Source organism: Carettochelys insculpta, chromosome 3 (assembly GCF_033958435.1).
Source record: "Carettochelys insculpta isolate YL-2023 chromosome 3, ASM3395843v1, whole genome shotgun sequence".
In the NCBI taxonomy this organism is placed as follows: domain Eukaryota; kingdom Metazoa; phylum Chordata; order Testudines; family Carettochelyidae; genus Carettochelys; species Carettochelys insculpta.
This window is the reverse complement of record NC_134139.1, coordinates 63,373,783-63,389,476: the sequence shown is the minus strand read 5'-3', so window position 1 is coordinate 63,389,476 and position 15,694 is coordinate 63,373,783. Positions and strand designations below refer to the sequence as shown.

Genomic DNA, 15,694 nt, shown 5'->3' with positions numbered 1-15,694 from the left:
CACGTGAGAGCCCTAGGTGTGATAGAGAGAGGGGTCGAGCTCAGTCCAGGTCACTTGTCACCCCCCAGGGGCAATATGGAGAGGGAGCTCGGGAGCTATTGTCCCCCTGGTGTGACGCCCTCAGGAGGGGTGTCTTTCTGAGTCGCTATTGTCCTTTTGTCAGCTTTAGTTGATACAGAAAGGGATCCTGTGGTGGTGGTATTCTCTTGTGTGCCAGCCCCAGGTGATGTGGTAAGCTAAATGCTGTGCATAAGCTCTACTAACATGCCTTTTCTTTTCCCCTCTTTGTCACTCTCTTCCTCACTCACCACCCCACAAGAGAACAGACTCAGCAGCACTCATGCTGGCTAATTTTAGTGAATAACAGCTCCTTTGCCGCGTTGCTGTGGCAGCAAGTGAGATGGGTACGGCTTCCTTGTTGTGGCATTGAACTGTACACATACTTGCTTCTTGGACTGCTTTGGCTATTTGCACCCATCATGACAGGCTCTACTTCCAATGCCCACCACTGCTCCCATGGCAAGGGAGCCAAAGGGGGCCGGTCAAGGAGCACTCATGCACGGCCGGTCAGCACGGCCAACAACGGGGGCTCAGAAGAAGAAGACAAAGATGGAGGGGTGCTTTTCCTCGTCAATAAAAGTGGCTTCCCTATTGATGGCCAGACGTGGGAGAGGATGTGGATACATGTGGCAAAGGTGCATCCTGCAGGCCGAGAGATGGTGGAGACAATAAGGAATGCTGCATATCTGGCGAAAGTAAGTGATTCTAGGCCTTGGCAGACCCCCCGAGACCTCAAGGAACGTATTAGAGCAGTTGCTTTCCTCTGTGTCCTGAAGCTTGTGTGTATGCTGTCGCTTGGGTGAAAATAGCTATAGTTGCCTAAGTCTGGGGTGAGCAAACTTTTTATGTCAGGCCCCACTTTTTGTCCGTGCGGTTAGTCAGGGGGGTCCCCTCCAACTTGTCTAATGTAATCCAAACCGATGGAAATTTTGATTATGGTCATTTGAAAAATAGGATATGTAGAATGTTAAAAAAAAAAACCTTAATTCATCAGTAAAATAATTGTGAATATACACACATAAAAACAGAAAAATATTTCAATATTTTTAATGAGATGGATGAGCTTGAGACCCAGCAGCCAACTGTGCTGCACACCCTCCCCTCCCCCCCCCGCTTATTAAATTTCATACTTTGCATACCCCTGGCTTAAGTGTTTCTATTCTAAGTCACTTTTTTGCATTACAAGTAATTTCTTGAAAAATATCCTATTGATTTCTAGATGTGGTCTCTGCCAGTATACATATATGTTTGCAACTATTTGCTGACATCTCTAATGCTGCAATGGCAATGAAAAGAAGGCATTGTCCTTACTGCTTCAAAAATTTTTTTAATAGCGAGATAAATCCTGCATGTTAAGTTCTCAGTGTAAAATCCTAATAGAGAAAAAGCTTTAGCCCTTAGGAGCCCCAGGCCTGGAAACCATTTTGCCAGGTGGTGTACATACACAGATTAAAACAGTGGTTCCTTCCCCAAGAGTTTTTGCTTAAACTGGAAGACCAGAGACAACAGAGATATACTCCCCCATTGGTTTGTCTGTATCCAAAGAAACAGATGATAGGTTATAGGCCTGGGGTCGGCAACCTCCGGCACAGGCGCCAAGAGCGGCACGTGAGCCGAGTTTCATTGGCACACGAGGCAAGAGGTCAGCCTCATCCCTCTTCTCCCATGCATCTGGGAGCTTGCTCAAAGCCATCCTGCCTGCAGCTTAACAAAAGACCACCAGCCACCATGTAAATGGTGAAGCTTTAACAATGTACTTTAAACTGACTTTAAAAAGTATTACTGGCACTCCACCCATACGTAGAAGTCAAAAGGTCAAATTTAGGCACTCTGCCTCAGACAGGTTGCTGACCCCCTAGCTGTAGTCTTGGCACATCAGCAGCCTAACTTGTAAGTTTTTTTTTTTTTTCCTGAAGGCCTCACACAAAGGAGAGTTTTGAGGAGGGATTGGAAGGTGGATGATAAAGTGGCTTTGTGGATGTGCACAAGGAGAACTTCCCACATGTGGGTTTTAAATGGACCCTCTCAGGGTTAACATGGGGAAAACTCAGCTGGAAGGAACACGAGCTGCTGGAGGCCTCACCGTATACCTGGGGAAGAAGAGAGAGAAAGCACAGAGGTGTTTGAAAATTTAACAAGGAAACAACGGTGATTGGCATCATGGACTGGGTGGAGGGTAGTGGTGATCTCACAATTCTGAATGATGGCTCATCAGTGGGGTGAGGATTGGTTGTGAAGGATCTTGAAAGCTAGTGCTCTATAGCTCACCCATGGTAAAAACACAACTTTTTTTTCTGGCATTCTGGCTGAAATATGAACTGGAGACTTAGCAGGTTAACAACCCTCCCTGAGAAGTGCCTTTGAGTGTTCCAGTAGCCGTTGGTTTTGATTTGGCAGTTAGAAGAGCATGGAAACCACCCCTCACACGTGGACAGTACACGCTGAGCACCTCTGACACTTTAAAACCAATGTTCAGGTGGAACAGCAGTACCAGGCACTCGGCTTCAGAGAGAACACGTCTGTCTTGTAAGGCGCAGATTAAAAGAGGAAGAGTTCTTGAGGATTCCTGCCTCAACTGAAGCAATCTTAAATCAGGCTTGAGTTTACAACCTTGCTAGAGGCTTTTCTGGTCTTTGAATCCTTTTGTTTTCTGTCCCTGTCTTTTACTTTGTGTCTGTCCTCTCTGTTTAAGAGTGCAAGCTCTTCCGGGCAGGGCTACCTGCATTATCAGTGCACTGCATAATAAGTACGGTGGGGCCTCTCTTTTTGGGCTGGTGCCTAAGCACTGTAGTAATAGACACCAGTAATACTAATTGCCCAACCTTGAAGTTCTCTCAATAAAAAGAGTGAAATCCAGCCCTCCCCCCCACTGAATTCAATTGCAAGTGTCCCACATGCTAAACTCAGGCCAGAATTTCACTTAAATAGAACATGTGTTTGACAGACTTTGGGGGAAGTTTAAATCTGGGACTGGACTTCACAGTTGGGCCCAGCTTTTCTCCCCGGCCACATGTATTGGTACTGATTTATGAATGCAAGACTGAAAATGAGTGATGAGGCATGTATGCTTTGAATGTAGGTTTTGCATTAACATTTGAGGTCTAGGCAGGTAAGCCATGGTGTTCAGCTGAACATTTCCTACTGAGACTGGCACGTTTGTGTTTGTGTCCTCGTCACGTTCTGCTTGTCCTGCTGTTGTCTGAATTACTAATCATCAAGTATCTAATGATCTGTCTAGCCTCATGGATTAGGGGTTTGATTCTCTTCTTGCAGCTACCAGTGTAGCTCAGGAGAAAAAACTGGTGGGAAGGAGACTGGGATGAGTTGAGGAAATGGTTTGATTTGGCAAGTGTGTGTGTGTGTGTGTGAGTGAGAAAACGTCAGGAAACAGGTTATATCCCAGTTCTTTACCAGGCTTGGTAAGTAGGAGCCCTGTGCTTCTCTCTGACACAGAGGAACGTGGGGAGAAGAAACAAGGCCCGCATTCGTAAAGGCACTTTAGTGCTGCGTTGCCTAACTTTTAGGTATCTAGAAAAATCACTGCAACAACAATGGGAGCCACAAAGCCTGAATTCAGTGTCTAGGCTCCTATAAAATGAGTGGAGAGAGATGAACACCTAATAATTAGAGCTATAAAAGTGATGCAGTGCTAAGAAGTGGGGCCCCACCCTTCTGACAGTGTTCAGCACCTAAATCTGGTTTGAAACCTGGAAAGATAAGTGATAGTGTCCCTTAGCCAAGACTTAGAATCATAGAGTTGGAAGAGACCTCAGGAGGTCACTGAGTCCAACGCACTGCAGAAAGCAAGACCAATCCCAACTAAATCACCTCGGGCAGGGCTCTGTCAAGCCAGGACTTTAAGATTTCTAGGGAAGGATATTCTACCACCTCCCGAGGTAACCCATTCCAGAGCTTCACCACCCTCCTAGTGAAATAGTTTTTCCTAATAGCTAACCTAGACCTCCCCTACTGCAGCTTGAAACCATTGTACCTTGTCCCGTCTTCTGTCACCACTGAGAACTGTCTCTCCCCATCCTCTTTGGAACCCCCTTTCAGGTAGTTGAAGGCTGCTGTCAAGTTACCCCCCTCTTCTGTAAACTAAATAAGCTCAAATCTCTCAGCCTCTCCTCATAAGTCATGAGCTCCAGCCCCTAACCATTTTTGTCACTCTTCACTGGACTTTCTCTAGTGTGCCCACATCCTTTCTGTAATGGGGCCCCTCCCCCAGAAAGGGACACAGTACCTCACCAGTGCTGAATAAAGAGGAATAATCACTTCCCTAGCTCTGCTGGCAGTCCTCCTCCTAATGCACCCCAATATGCCACTAGCCTTCTTGGCTACAAGGGCACACTGTTGGCTCATCTCCAGGTTCTCATCCATAGTAATTTCCATGCCCTTTTCTGCAGAACTGCTGCTTAGCCAGTCAGTTCCAAGCCTGTAGCAGTTCCTAGGTGCAGGACTCTGCACTTGTCCTTTGTGAACCTCATCAGATTTCTCTTGGCCTAATCCCCCAATTTGTCTACGCCTCCTTGAATGCCATCCCTACCCTCCAGCATGTCAGTCTCTCCCCATAGCTTAGTGTCATAAGTGAGTTTGCTGAGGGTACAATCCATCCCCTCATCCAGGTAATTAATAAAGATGTTGAACAAAACCACCCCCAGAACTGACCCTTGATGCCATTGATCACTACCCATTGAGTCCAATGATCTGTCCAGCTTTCTATCCACCTTATAGTCCACTTATTCAATCCATACTTTTTTAACTTGCTGGCAAGCCTACAGTGGAAAACCATGTCAAAAGCTTTGCTAAAGTCAAGTAATATTAAATCCACTACCTGTCCCATATTCACAGAGCCAGTTACCTCATCATAGAAGGCAGTCAGGTTGGTCAGGCATGACTTGCCCTTGGTGAATCCATGTTGACTATTCCTGATCAATTTCCTCTCCTCCAAGTGCTTCAAAGTGGATTCCTTGGGGATCTCTTTGATTTTTCTGGGGACTGCGGTGAGGCTGACAGGTTTGTTGTTCTCTGGAGTCCCTTGCTTCCATTCTTATTTTTTTTTTTTTTTAAAGATGGGCACTGCATTTGTCTTTTATCCAAACACCAAGGACCTCCCCCAGTCACCATGAGTTTTCAAAGATAATGGCCAATGGCTTTGCAATTACAGGAGCCGGCTCCTTAAGCAGCCTTGGATGCATTAGATCTGTCCCCATGGATTTGTGTATGCCAGCTTTTCTAAATAGGTCTTAACCTGTTCTTTCCCCACAGAGGGCTGCCCACCTCTTTCCCATTCTGTGCTGCCTACTGCAGCACTCTGGGGGATGACCTTGTCTGTGAAGACAGGGGCGAAAAAAGCAGTCCTTTCCACATCATCTGTCACTAGGTTACCTCCCTTATCCAGTAAGGGTCCCACACATGCTCTAGCCAGCCTTTTATTGCTAACTTGCCTGTAGAAACCTTTCTTGTGCTATTTCACATCCCTCGGTAGCTGCAATTGCTCTTTGGCTTTCTTGATTACACCCCTGCATGCTTGAGCCGTGTATTCATACTCATCCATAGTCATATATCCAGGCTTCCACTTCTTTGAAGCATCCTTTTTGTTTTTCAGCTCAACAAAGATTCTCTGTTAGGGCAGGCTGGTCTCCTACTATATCTGCTTATTTTATGGCACAACGGAATGGTGTGTGCCTGTGCCTCTGATAAAGTTTCTTTAAAGTACAGCCAACTTTTCTGGCCCCCTTTTCCCCTTCATCTTAGTGTCCCAGGGGACCCTACCCATCAGTTCCCTGAGGGTGTAAGTCTGCTTTTCTGAAGCCCAGGGTCTGTATTTTGCTGCTCTCCTTTCTTCCTTTGGTCAGTATCCTGAACTCCACCATCTCATGATCACTGCTGCCCAGGTTGCCACCCACATCCACTTCCCCTACTGATTCCTCCCTGTTTGTGAGCAGCAGGTTGAGCTGAGCATGTCCCCCCGTTGGTTCCTTCAGCACTTGCACCAGAAAGTTGTCCCCAGTGTTCTCCAAAAACTGCCTGGATTGTCTGTGTGCTGCTCTCCCAGCAGAGGTCAGGGTGATTGTGGTCCCCTATGAGAACCAAGCCTTCTCTGGCTTGGTGTTTCTCAACTGACATTTAAGAGCCACCTGAAATGGGAATGTTTGACTTCAGAGTGTGGTGCTTCCTTTGTAGTGTTCGGTATGTCCTGGATAGAGGTCTGTGGTTCTTGGTCTTTGCTGCTCCGTCTGTTCCAGGGTCCTACAGTGAATAGCTCGTATGAGATGCAGGCCCAGCTGCACCCTGTGGAATGAAGAACTTTGTCAAGCTTTCATTAATGGCACCAGTCAGGCTCTGTCTGCACCAATGGCCAAAGTGTTTGCAACACAGACAAAGCGGGGATAGGGGGGAAACCTGATGTTGACAGCCACAGTCAGCAACCATTGGGATCCTAGTGTGCTGTCTGCAGCTTATTTCGTGGCTAAGACATTATAGGGGAGATGAAAATCTTAGACAGGGTCTTGTCCTGGGATAGGATCTATTCCTGCTTAGGAGTGCAAAATTGTAAACCATGATACTAATCATAACAGTATGGCCGCGGACACTTTCCCGTGCTACTCACAGGCTCATGGAGTCTTCCTTTGCATCATGCTTTGTGGCATCTTCTTGCTCAGCCATAGTCAGTTTTATGTTAGGAAGAGATTAGATGTGGGATCTTGCATGATGCTGCAGGTACTGGTGTCTTTTTAATTTTCTTCCTGGAGTGTTGTGCTTGCAATCTGCCAACACTCTTCCTGTTGACTGTCTGTAGATTTGGCTCTGTTGTGCTTCCACTAGCTGATTTGAAACCACTTGATTTTTAATCTGGTTTATGTGGGAGGTAGTGGTGTGCAGGCTCTAAGACATGCACACTTCCCTGTTCAGAGCCTACAGCCGGGATCAGCAGCATGTCCAAGGCAGAGTGCCCAAATGTGACCTTTTGACCTCTGTAAGTCCAAGTGCCAGTGATGCTTTTTAAAGTCACGAATAGTCCTACTTATAATCGCTTCATCAATAAATGAAGATGTAGAGCTTGAGCGTTTAGTGTGATCCTAATAACCTATTTCAGCATTTTTAAATGAGATGGATGAGCCTAAGACGCGGCAGCCAATGTGCCATGGTCCCTTTGTCCATTTCCCCCTGGCCCCGCCTGTCCCATGCAGTGACTTACAGGGCTGCAGGTCTCCTTCCTGGGATGGGTAGGGCACAGGTGGAGGCTGGATGCCCAGGCAGCTACACAGGGAGGGGGCAGAGCTGTAGTGAGGGGTGAGGTGCAGGAACACAGCCTGGGGTGTGCCCCTCTTTTGGGTGGCTTGCAGGCAGGGCTCGCCTGTCCCCATCTCTGCTCCCTCGTTGCTTGTAGGGGTAGGAGGGTCAAGGCTGAGTTCCTGCTGCATGCTGTGGAAAAGCAGCTTGCATGCCGCTCTTGGCATGCGTGCTGAGGGTTACTGACCCTTGGAATAGAGGTCTAGACAAGGTACGTGGGCTTTCTTTCACCTGTAGATTTTTCTCTTGGGTGGGAAGGACTGAAAGTGATGACATTACTGTTGATCAGTATTAGGATTCCCTGATGAGCCCCACCCAGGGCTGCCACGGACAGATTTGCTGCAGCCGTGGGAGAGGCGTCCCCAGCAGGGAGCTGCTGAGGCCGGGGAAAGGTACCTTCTGAGTGTTGTTTCCCTCCCCCCCACTGCTGTCCCCAGCAGTACGGGCCTGCCATAACTGGGAGAGTGGTGTCTTTCCCTAGCCTGGCCCAGCCTCACCAGACCTGCCACAGGTGGCAGAGAAGTGCAGCTCACCTGGTCTGAAGCTGCTGCAGTGATGGAGGTCTGGGGGAGCCATCCCTTCAAGTGAAGCCTGTAACCAAAACCCTTCATCTCCAGCTGCATCCCAGAGCCCACAGCTCCAGCCTTCCTTCACCTTTGCACCTCAGCCATGAGCCCTCTCCTGCACCACAAATCCCTCATCCCCCGCCAGCCCCTCAGTCCCCTCCCAGCTGCAGATTGCCCATGTGTGGCATGGATTTTGTTACGTGCACCAGGAGGGAGGTGCTGTGTCACACACTGGTGCCCCCAAAGGAATTAATTCCACACACGGACATCAGAAAGTAGAGGAAATGCTGATCAGCATCTCAAGTTGATAGCTAAAGATAGCAAAGCCCGTACTGGACTGGCTTTCCCCCACTTGCTTTCGAGTCTCAAAGGGTTTGCTGCACATGCACCATGTGACCTACATGTGGAATGTCTGTGGTGATTGATGAAGCGACTGGTGATTGATCTACTTGCAGCAGAAACATTCCAAGTACACCAGCACACTGGAGGCCACCTGTTTTCACTGAATGCTGGGGAGGCATGCTGCTATTGTCCTGCCTCTCAGGCTAGGTCTACACTAGTGTGGAAGATTGAATGCTTAGGTTCGATCTTCTGGGGCACCATTTTGTGCAGGCGCGAAATGGCCCGTTTGGGGATTGATGTCGAATCCGGAACTCCTTGCGAGCCACAAGGATTAAGGAATGTTGGCGGGAGGAGCGATCCTGTCGTCATTCTGCAGTGAGGACAGGGACCAATGTTGATGGCTGCAAAATTGATTATTTATTTAAGTATGCAATTGGCATACCTAAAATTGTGTAGCAGCTGTTGACATTCCTGCTAGGTAACATAGCTTCTGTGTATTTTGGTATCTTCAAAGTTGAATCCTCATTGCATGTTATCTATATGGCAATCTTGTAATAATGTAGAGAACACTTGATACGTCTCAACTTAGACAGTTAGTTTCATATAATATTTTCCTGAAATGCTAAGCTGCTAATTTCTGACTGGTGGGAGAAGAACTACTATGTCCTAGTGCATTATGCCCCTTTTACTGTGGTGCAACAGGAGACAATGGGCAATTTTAAAGGGAGGTGAGCCTAGTCCTGTGACTAGTTAGCTGCTACCTTGCTGATGCTAGAAGACAAGTGATTGCTTAAAGAGCACCTCCTCCTTATAAAGGCCTGCAAATGCTCAAGTGAACAGGTGAACTAAAAGGAGAAGAAAATGGAGCCTCAGCCCCCGGATGTCTCCTAGGTGAATGGTTGGGGGAAGGAGAGAATTGTAGGGTATAGAAAGGCTCCTAAAGGATACCCTGCGTCAGGGCAGTGTCTCGGAGAGGTAGGAGAAAAGTCTCTGGGAACTGTGGGGACAGCAGAACTTATTATTTTGATATTTCACCTGAGAGTGCAGTTAATTATATAAGCTGTGACTGAAGCCAGGGCCTGAAATAGTCACTGGTGTTTTGTTGTGATCTTTCTCAAGTGGTAAGAAAGTCAAGTAGCTTTACCTCCCTTCTAAAGCAGTGGATCTTAGTCACTTTTATATTAGCAGTAACCAAAAGCTAAACCTGATTTCTATTTATGTTGCTGCTTTTGTGAATATTGATGAGTTTGGATTCTGAATCGACTCACTGCCCATCATTCAGAATTAGAATTTCATCCTTTCCAGAAAGTTATGTTAGACTGAGCTAATCGTCTTAGCGATAGACTCAGCAATTCTTAGTGTAGAGCAAGAAGCAGCTTCTGAGTTTGGGAGGCTGCTGTTAGTGGGACAAATGGATGTAAATTACAGAAAGGCAGCCTCTACCTCCCAACCTCAGATTCTCTGGAAATGAAGTTGTCGACCTAAAACACAGGTTGAGCTTCCAGTTTGGTAATGCCAGCATCTCCAGGGTTATCCTCGTTCCTGTCCTGCCCCCAGGTTCAGTTTATTACCTGAGCCTGGTAAATTGTACTGGTCCTTGTGCTGTAGCGTCAGCTAGCTTAGGCTCTCAAAGTACTTTGCAGTTGCTAATGAATGAAGCTTACTAGAAATCTGTCTGAGTAATAAGGGGCGTATTTACTAAGCCTCGGGCCTGACTCTGTACTCTGCCTTTGTAAGCATAACACAGCAGAGACTGAGGTGCAGGGGCATAGCGACTTGCCTGAGCTAATATAGGAAGCCTGTGGTGGAACTGGCAGTAGAGCCCAAATTGCTCAAAGGCTGGTCTTAGCCTCAAGACAGTCCTTCCTTTCTGCATGGGGTTTAATACAGGCGTTAGACCTGACTTTGACCTCACCCACATCGTTAACTGAAACATATAGCAAGGAGACAGATTCTGATCACATACCAACATTATTCAAGAGTGATTCCACTCAAGTCAAGGGAACTCAGTTTATCTGTCACTCACTTTATAATTCATGAATGGTTGGGTTCATGTTTCCCTGCATTCTATGCTCCTCCAGCAGCTGTTCTGTTATCCCATTACAAGCCAGATGTCTGTTGGGACATGTGGCTATGACTAGATGGTTTTGTTTGTGATGGCATAGTATTGATAGAGAGCTGCACTTCTTTCTTAAATGGGAGGTTAAAACTTTGGGTATGTCTGTATTTATTGGAAGATTGACTCATTTAGTGTGCCTAATGAGGATGCACTAAATTAAACCATCAGAGCTCAACGTTTGGCCCTGGTACTTCTCCTTCTCATGAGGAGTAAGGGAGGTTGATGGGAGAGTTTCTCCTCAGCATGGATAGCCAGGAGAATCAATCTTCGATAGGTCGATTCCAGTTACACAACTCCAGCTATGACAATTTGTGTGTCTTAGATCGAGTTTCAGGTCTAGTGTAGACCTGGCCTTTGTTGCTTGAGCACTTCATGCATTGTTTGTCTGGAATGAGCAGGTAGAATTATGGGAGGACTGATCTTAACACCTTTGTTTGGCGTGATTGCCAGCTCTAGGTGTAAATTGAATGGAGAAATGTAAGTTGGAGGCATGGAACTCTGCCTGGAATTGCCTAGCCTATTTGTAAATGTGCTAAACAATGTTAATTTTAAAGTGATCTTTCCTAGGTGGTACTACTCAAGGTTTTTTTTTTTTTTTAAAAAAAAAACAAGATTTTTAACTTCTGGGGTTTCTTTTTTTATAAGATAGTCCACAGGTTTAAATTTTGTAAGTTCCCTTGAACTCCCTGACATAACAGTAGTGATCAGTGGAGTTATTCTGAAGAATAACTGGGCTCTGTATTTTACTGGGGCTACCAAATAAAAAAGAGGAAACCCCTGAGAGTGAGTGGATCTGTATCAGTATTTATCTACTCATGTTGTAGTACATGGTGAGTTGGTAGATTCTGATACGCTCCCTCTCAGGGATGTCCCTCCCTCCCCCTTTTTTTTGAAAGGTCAGTTATGGTAACCCTAATTTTGCTCGAGCTCTCTGTGTCTGAGTGAGTGCAAAATGATATGAACTAAACTATAGAGTTCTGTAGCGTAATTTGGAGTGAGGTTTCCGCTTACCGTGCACTCCTCTGTAGGCCATGTTCTGCACAGGAAAGTGAGTAGCTGTCCACTGACATCTGGTGCCATTGAAGACAAACTTATGTTTTCCACTTGGTATTTGAATGAGGGGAGCAAATGGTGCTTCAGAAAGCAGGGTCCATGTCACTTCACTTCCTGCATGTAGCAAAAAGGAGAGATGCTCCTCAGTGGTCGCAGCACCGGGGAGAAGGCTAATGGGTTTCCGATGGTATGTCTGTACTTATCTGGTGTTTGATGCACCGCAGTCCATCTTTCGGAGTTTGATTTTTCCCGTGTCTGTGAAGATGCATCCAAATAGAACTCTCTGCGCTCGGCCATTCACCCTGGTACTCCACACTCTAGCATGGAGTCGGGGATGTCGGCATGACCCCAATGAGCCCCAATCTATACTAGAGCAGAAAGTCAATTCAGGTACATCTATTCTAGCTATGGTAATGGCATAGCTAAAATTGCATATCTGGGATCGACTTTGTTCCCTAGTATAGACCAGGCCTGATACTGAAATTTCCTGAGGAGTCATAGGACTTTTGGGCTCTGTCAAGATATGTTAATAAATGGCGCAGCAGTACTTACCAGGGCTGACATCCTCTTAATCTTTCTGTGGTTTCTGTATACTCACTACCCCAGTATTTGAGCACTCTACAATCATTGAAGTGTTTAGCCTCATACCTCACAACGCACCTGTGAGGTAGAAAAGTGTGTGTTCTCCCATTTTGCACGTGAGGAACAGAGGCTGAGTGATTTCTTTGTACCCAGCTCAAGGCATAGCATAGTGCCTCAAGTACTGGACTATCCTTCCTCCACATTCAAGAGCAAAACTTTGGAGGAGCTAGGTAGCTCTGGTATGTATGTATTTAAGAAACGGGCTTTATAACTGCTCATGTATTGCACGTAGAATAACACCTGCGTGCGCACACACACAAAATGTTGATAATCTTCAGTGTTTTGAGCTCTGTCTTCATTTACATTTGCAAGACAAACTCCTGTCTGATGCTCATGTTTCAGTTAGCATATATGCTATCTGCTGGCTAGCTTTTAGAGCCATCGTTTCAGCAAAGAGAGAACCTGGTCACCTCTTCATTTTCCTTTTTCCATATCTCTCTCGCTGCTGGGCGAGACCTAAAAAGGTTTCTAGTGCCATTGCATAAAGCAAGGGCACTCGGGGCAGAACGAGGGAGGGAAGAGGTGGGGCTTTGGGGGGGAGTGGGGGTCGGCCTGGGGCAGAGCTGGGGTGTTGAGCTCTACCCAGCACATTGCAAAGTGACTTGTCCTTCTCCGTAGCTATTCAGGTAACCTAGTCAATGTGGAGAACTTGTTCTTCTCACCCCTAGATATCGCAGCACAAAACCATCAGCATCTTGACCCTGTGCCTAGTTAGCGGTGGTTGGCACAGACCAGCTCAGGCCTCTGTTAAATGGAACTGTACGTTACAGAGCGTGCCCTAACATGGAAGTGTGGAGAAACACAGTTCTGTTGTCTTCGACAGCATTCTGCTTGAGCAGACCTAGGGCTGATTCTCCATGCTGGCCAGCTCTGCCGGGATGGAGTGGGGAGGGCAGGGAGGGTGCAGGAAGCAGGCTGCTGACTCCCTGTCCCATGGCAAGTTAGGGCTAAACAAGGCAGCCTAGGTAATATGACTGATATTTTTCACAGATGCTCAGCTGCAGTGGAGCATCGTTCCGCTACACTCCCTCTTCTCCACACCAACCTCCAACATGCCCCTCCCTTCTCTGTATGTTGGGTAGGGTGGTGACTTTTAAAGCTGCCCCTACCATTTTTCTGCTAGTAAGATAGGTGAATTTTCAGCAGGGTTTGCCCTAGCTTACCGGTGGGCAAATTTCTCTTGCATTATGTTGGCTTTCAGACCTACACTGGAAATATTTGTCTCACTGTTACCTTTGCTGGGTATCCATGTTCAGTGACGCTGACAGTTGCCGTAGGCCCTGGGGCGAGGTGGGAGGGAAGGGGCAGCTCTGTGCCCCAGAGGGGGTTGGGCCAAGAGCAGAAGGGGCAGGACCAAAGACAGTAAGTTCTAAGCACCACCCAGAGAGCAGGGCTGGCCCCTCCGCTTCCTGCTGTGGCACTTCAAAGGGGTCCAGGGCAAGCAAGACTGCTTGAGTCCCAGCAGGCATGGGGTTGGTCAGTCCGCTTGTGGTGGCTCTTTGCAGAGCTGCCATGAGGGGAAATGCCAATCCTGCAGGAGCTCATTCATGCTGGGAGGCAGCTGAAATGCTGCTTTCCAGCCTGAACAGGCTGGCAGGAAGCCCTCATCCCCTCCCTGCTGTGGCAAGGGAGGTGGAAGGGCGGGAGCCTGTTGGCGCTGGGATGCAGTTTAAATGCCATGTCCCAGCTCCAATGGGCTGGCAGGGAGGAGAGCCTGCAACTCTGGAATGGCCTCTCCCTTGCCCCTTCAGCTGCTGAAAATTTCAGCGGTTATTCAATTACTCAACATTCTATTTGATGCTTGATTTGCTTGTAGTATGCACAGCTATGTTGCAAAGCTCTCTAAGGCTGTAAGCGTAGTAAATGTAAGTAAATATGACATTTATGAGCAGTCAATTCAGCTGAAAAAAGTAGGCATGCCATGGAGTTTTGTCCCATTGAAGTGTGCCTTGTTACTGAAACAGTTGGGGAACCACTGCTCTACTGATAGCTAACCTATGGATGTGTGATTGTTCTGTTTGTGTGAATACAATTGTTAAAAATATACATTGTCTGTCTGAGATTAGGCTTATAACAATTGCAGTTGTTACTTGTTTACTACAATATTCAAACAGTTTTAAAATGATAAATTGGAGTTCAAATCCAAATTGGTACAATTGCAGTATCATATTTTATTGAAGGGGTTTTCAGGAGTTTGGGAAACGCTCTAACCATTCCATGATCACAATGTACGAGAAAGTAAAGGTTAAGTCTGCCTTCAGATACTTGGATGCAGTTCCCAAAGAACTTCAATCCTTGATGCACTCATCACTTGTTTCTCCCATGGAATTGTAAAGGTTGGACCTCTCTAGTCCGACATCATCCTTGGGATGTGAGCAGTGCTGGGTCAGAGAATTTTCTGAACCATGGGAGGTCAATATTGTCTAGCACATTGCCAACACTTCCACGGCTCGCTGGGCTCTTAGAAGACATTTGGGGGCAAATTACAGCTACATAACAGCACAGAACTCTGAGAGCCAGGACTGGTGGCTGGAAACAAACTTTATGGGACCACAGGAAACTTGGCCACACAATAAGTGGACATCTAGCTAACAAAAATTCTGAACCACAGATGTTACTGGACTAGAGTGTGGCGTTAGAGAGGCTGATCCTGCATCAGGTATCTGATGGCAGAACTGAGCCAGAAGACATACATATTCATAACCTTTGGTGATTTTGGATGCCTAGCAGTGCTGCCTCTAATCTTTTCCATCCGTGGGTGGAATAAATCTTATGTACACCGAGGCACGTGCGGCTCATCTGGAAACACATGGCCACCCAAGCACTCAGGTTACAGGGAACACCTGTGCCCAGCTTGTTATACTTAAAGGGACCTGCTCCCATCCCACCCCACTGCCAGGAAGCGCTGATTACCCACTGTCTGAAAACAAGACCCCAGTATGTCTCAAGCAGGCACTAAGAATTGGAACCCTTGAAATCACTAGGCACTTTTGGAAAATCTTGGCCTGGTATTTTACAAAAACATGGCATTTCTTTACTCCTCGGTGCATGATTGCGATGCAGACAATGAGCTCTGTTAATGTGCATAAAGGGAGGACAACTACTACTGCTTAGCCCTTGTAGATGACCTGCGCTCCACGTGGAGTAGAAGTCTCCTCCACTTCACCCTGTCTTCATAGCTTCACTACTATTTCTTCAGCATGAAAGCTAGTTAATGCAAGTTTTTTAATTGTGCCCTTTAACCCAACCCAGCCTTACAGGACTGTAGCGCACAGGCTGCCTGTCTGGGAGTGTCCCATAAATTTGGGGTGTGTGTGTGGGGTGGTGGTGGGAGGGATTTTAAAAGATCTATTTAGGTGCCTGTGGAATTTAGAAAAACTTCCTAACTCCAACTGACTTTCAAAATCCTGGCCCCAAATGATCTTTGACCTGTCGTCTGATCCTTAGCCCCACAGCCTCAGCAGGGAGGCAGCTAATGAGTCATAGGCGAGGCTGGGCCCAACTCCCCCTTGAAGGGACGGCTCACCCAGGAGCCTTACAATGCGGGTAGACCAGGCGTGTTCGATACGTTTGCCACTCACCACAGGCAGTGCATAGGACAGAGACTACACTGTGG

General features: G+C 47.0%; 1 protein-coding gene across 1 annotated transcript in view; it reads left to right on the top strand.

The window, feature by feature from the left end:
• The first annotated feature begins 279 nt into the window (after window positions 1–279).
• The window catches only part of VASH2 (vasohibin 2), a 66,724-nt gene continuing 51,309 nt past the window's right edge, over window positions 280–15,694 (top strand). The window contains exon 1 of the mRNA XM_074988614.1: window positions 280–755. Within this exon, the coding sequence (XP_074844715.1) occupies window positions 480–755 (276 nt within the window). The 5' untranslated portion in view covers window positions 280–479. The remainder of the gene's footprint in view (window positions 756–15,694) is intronic.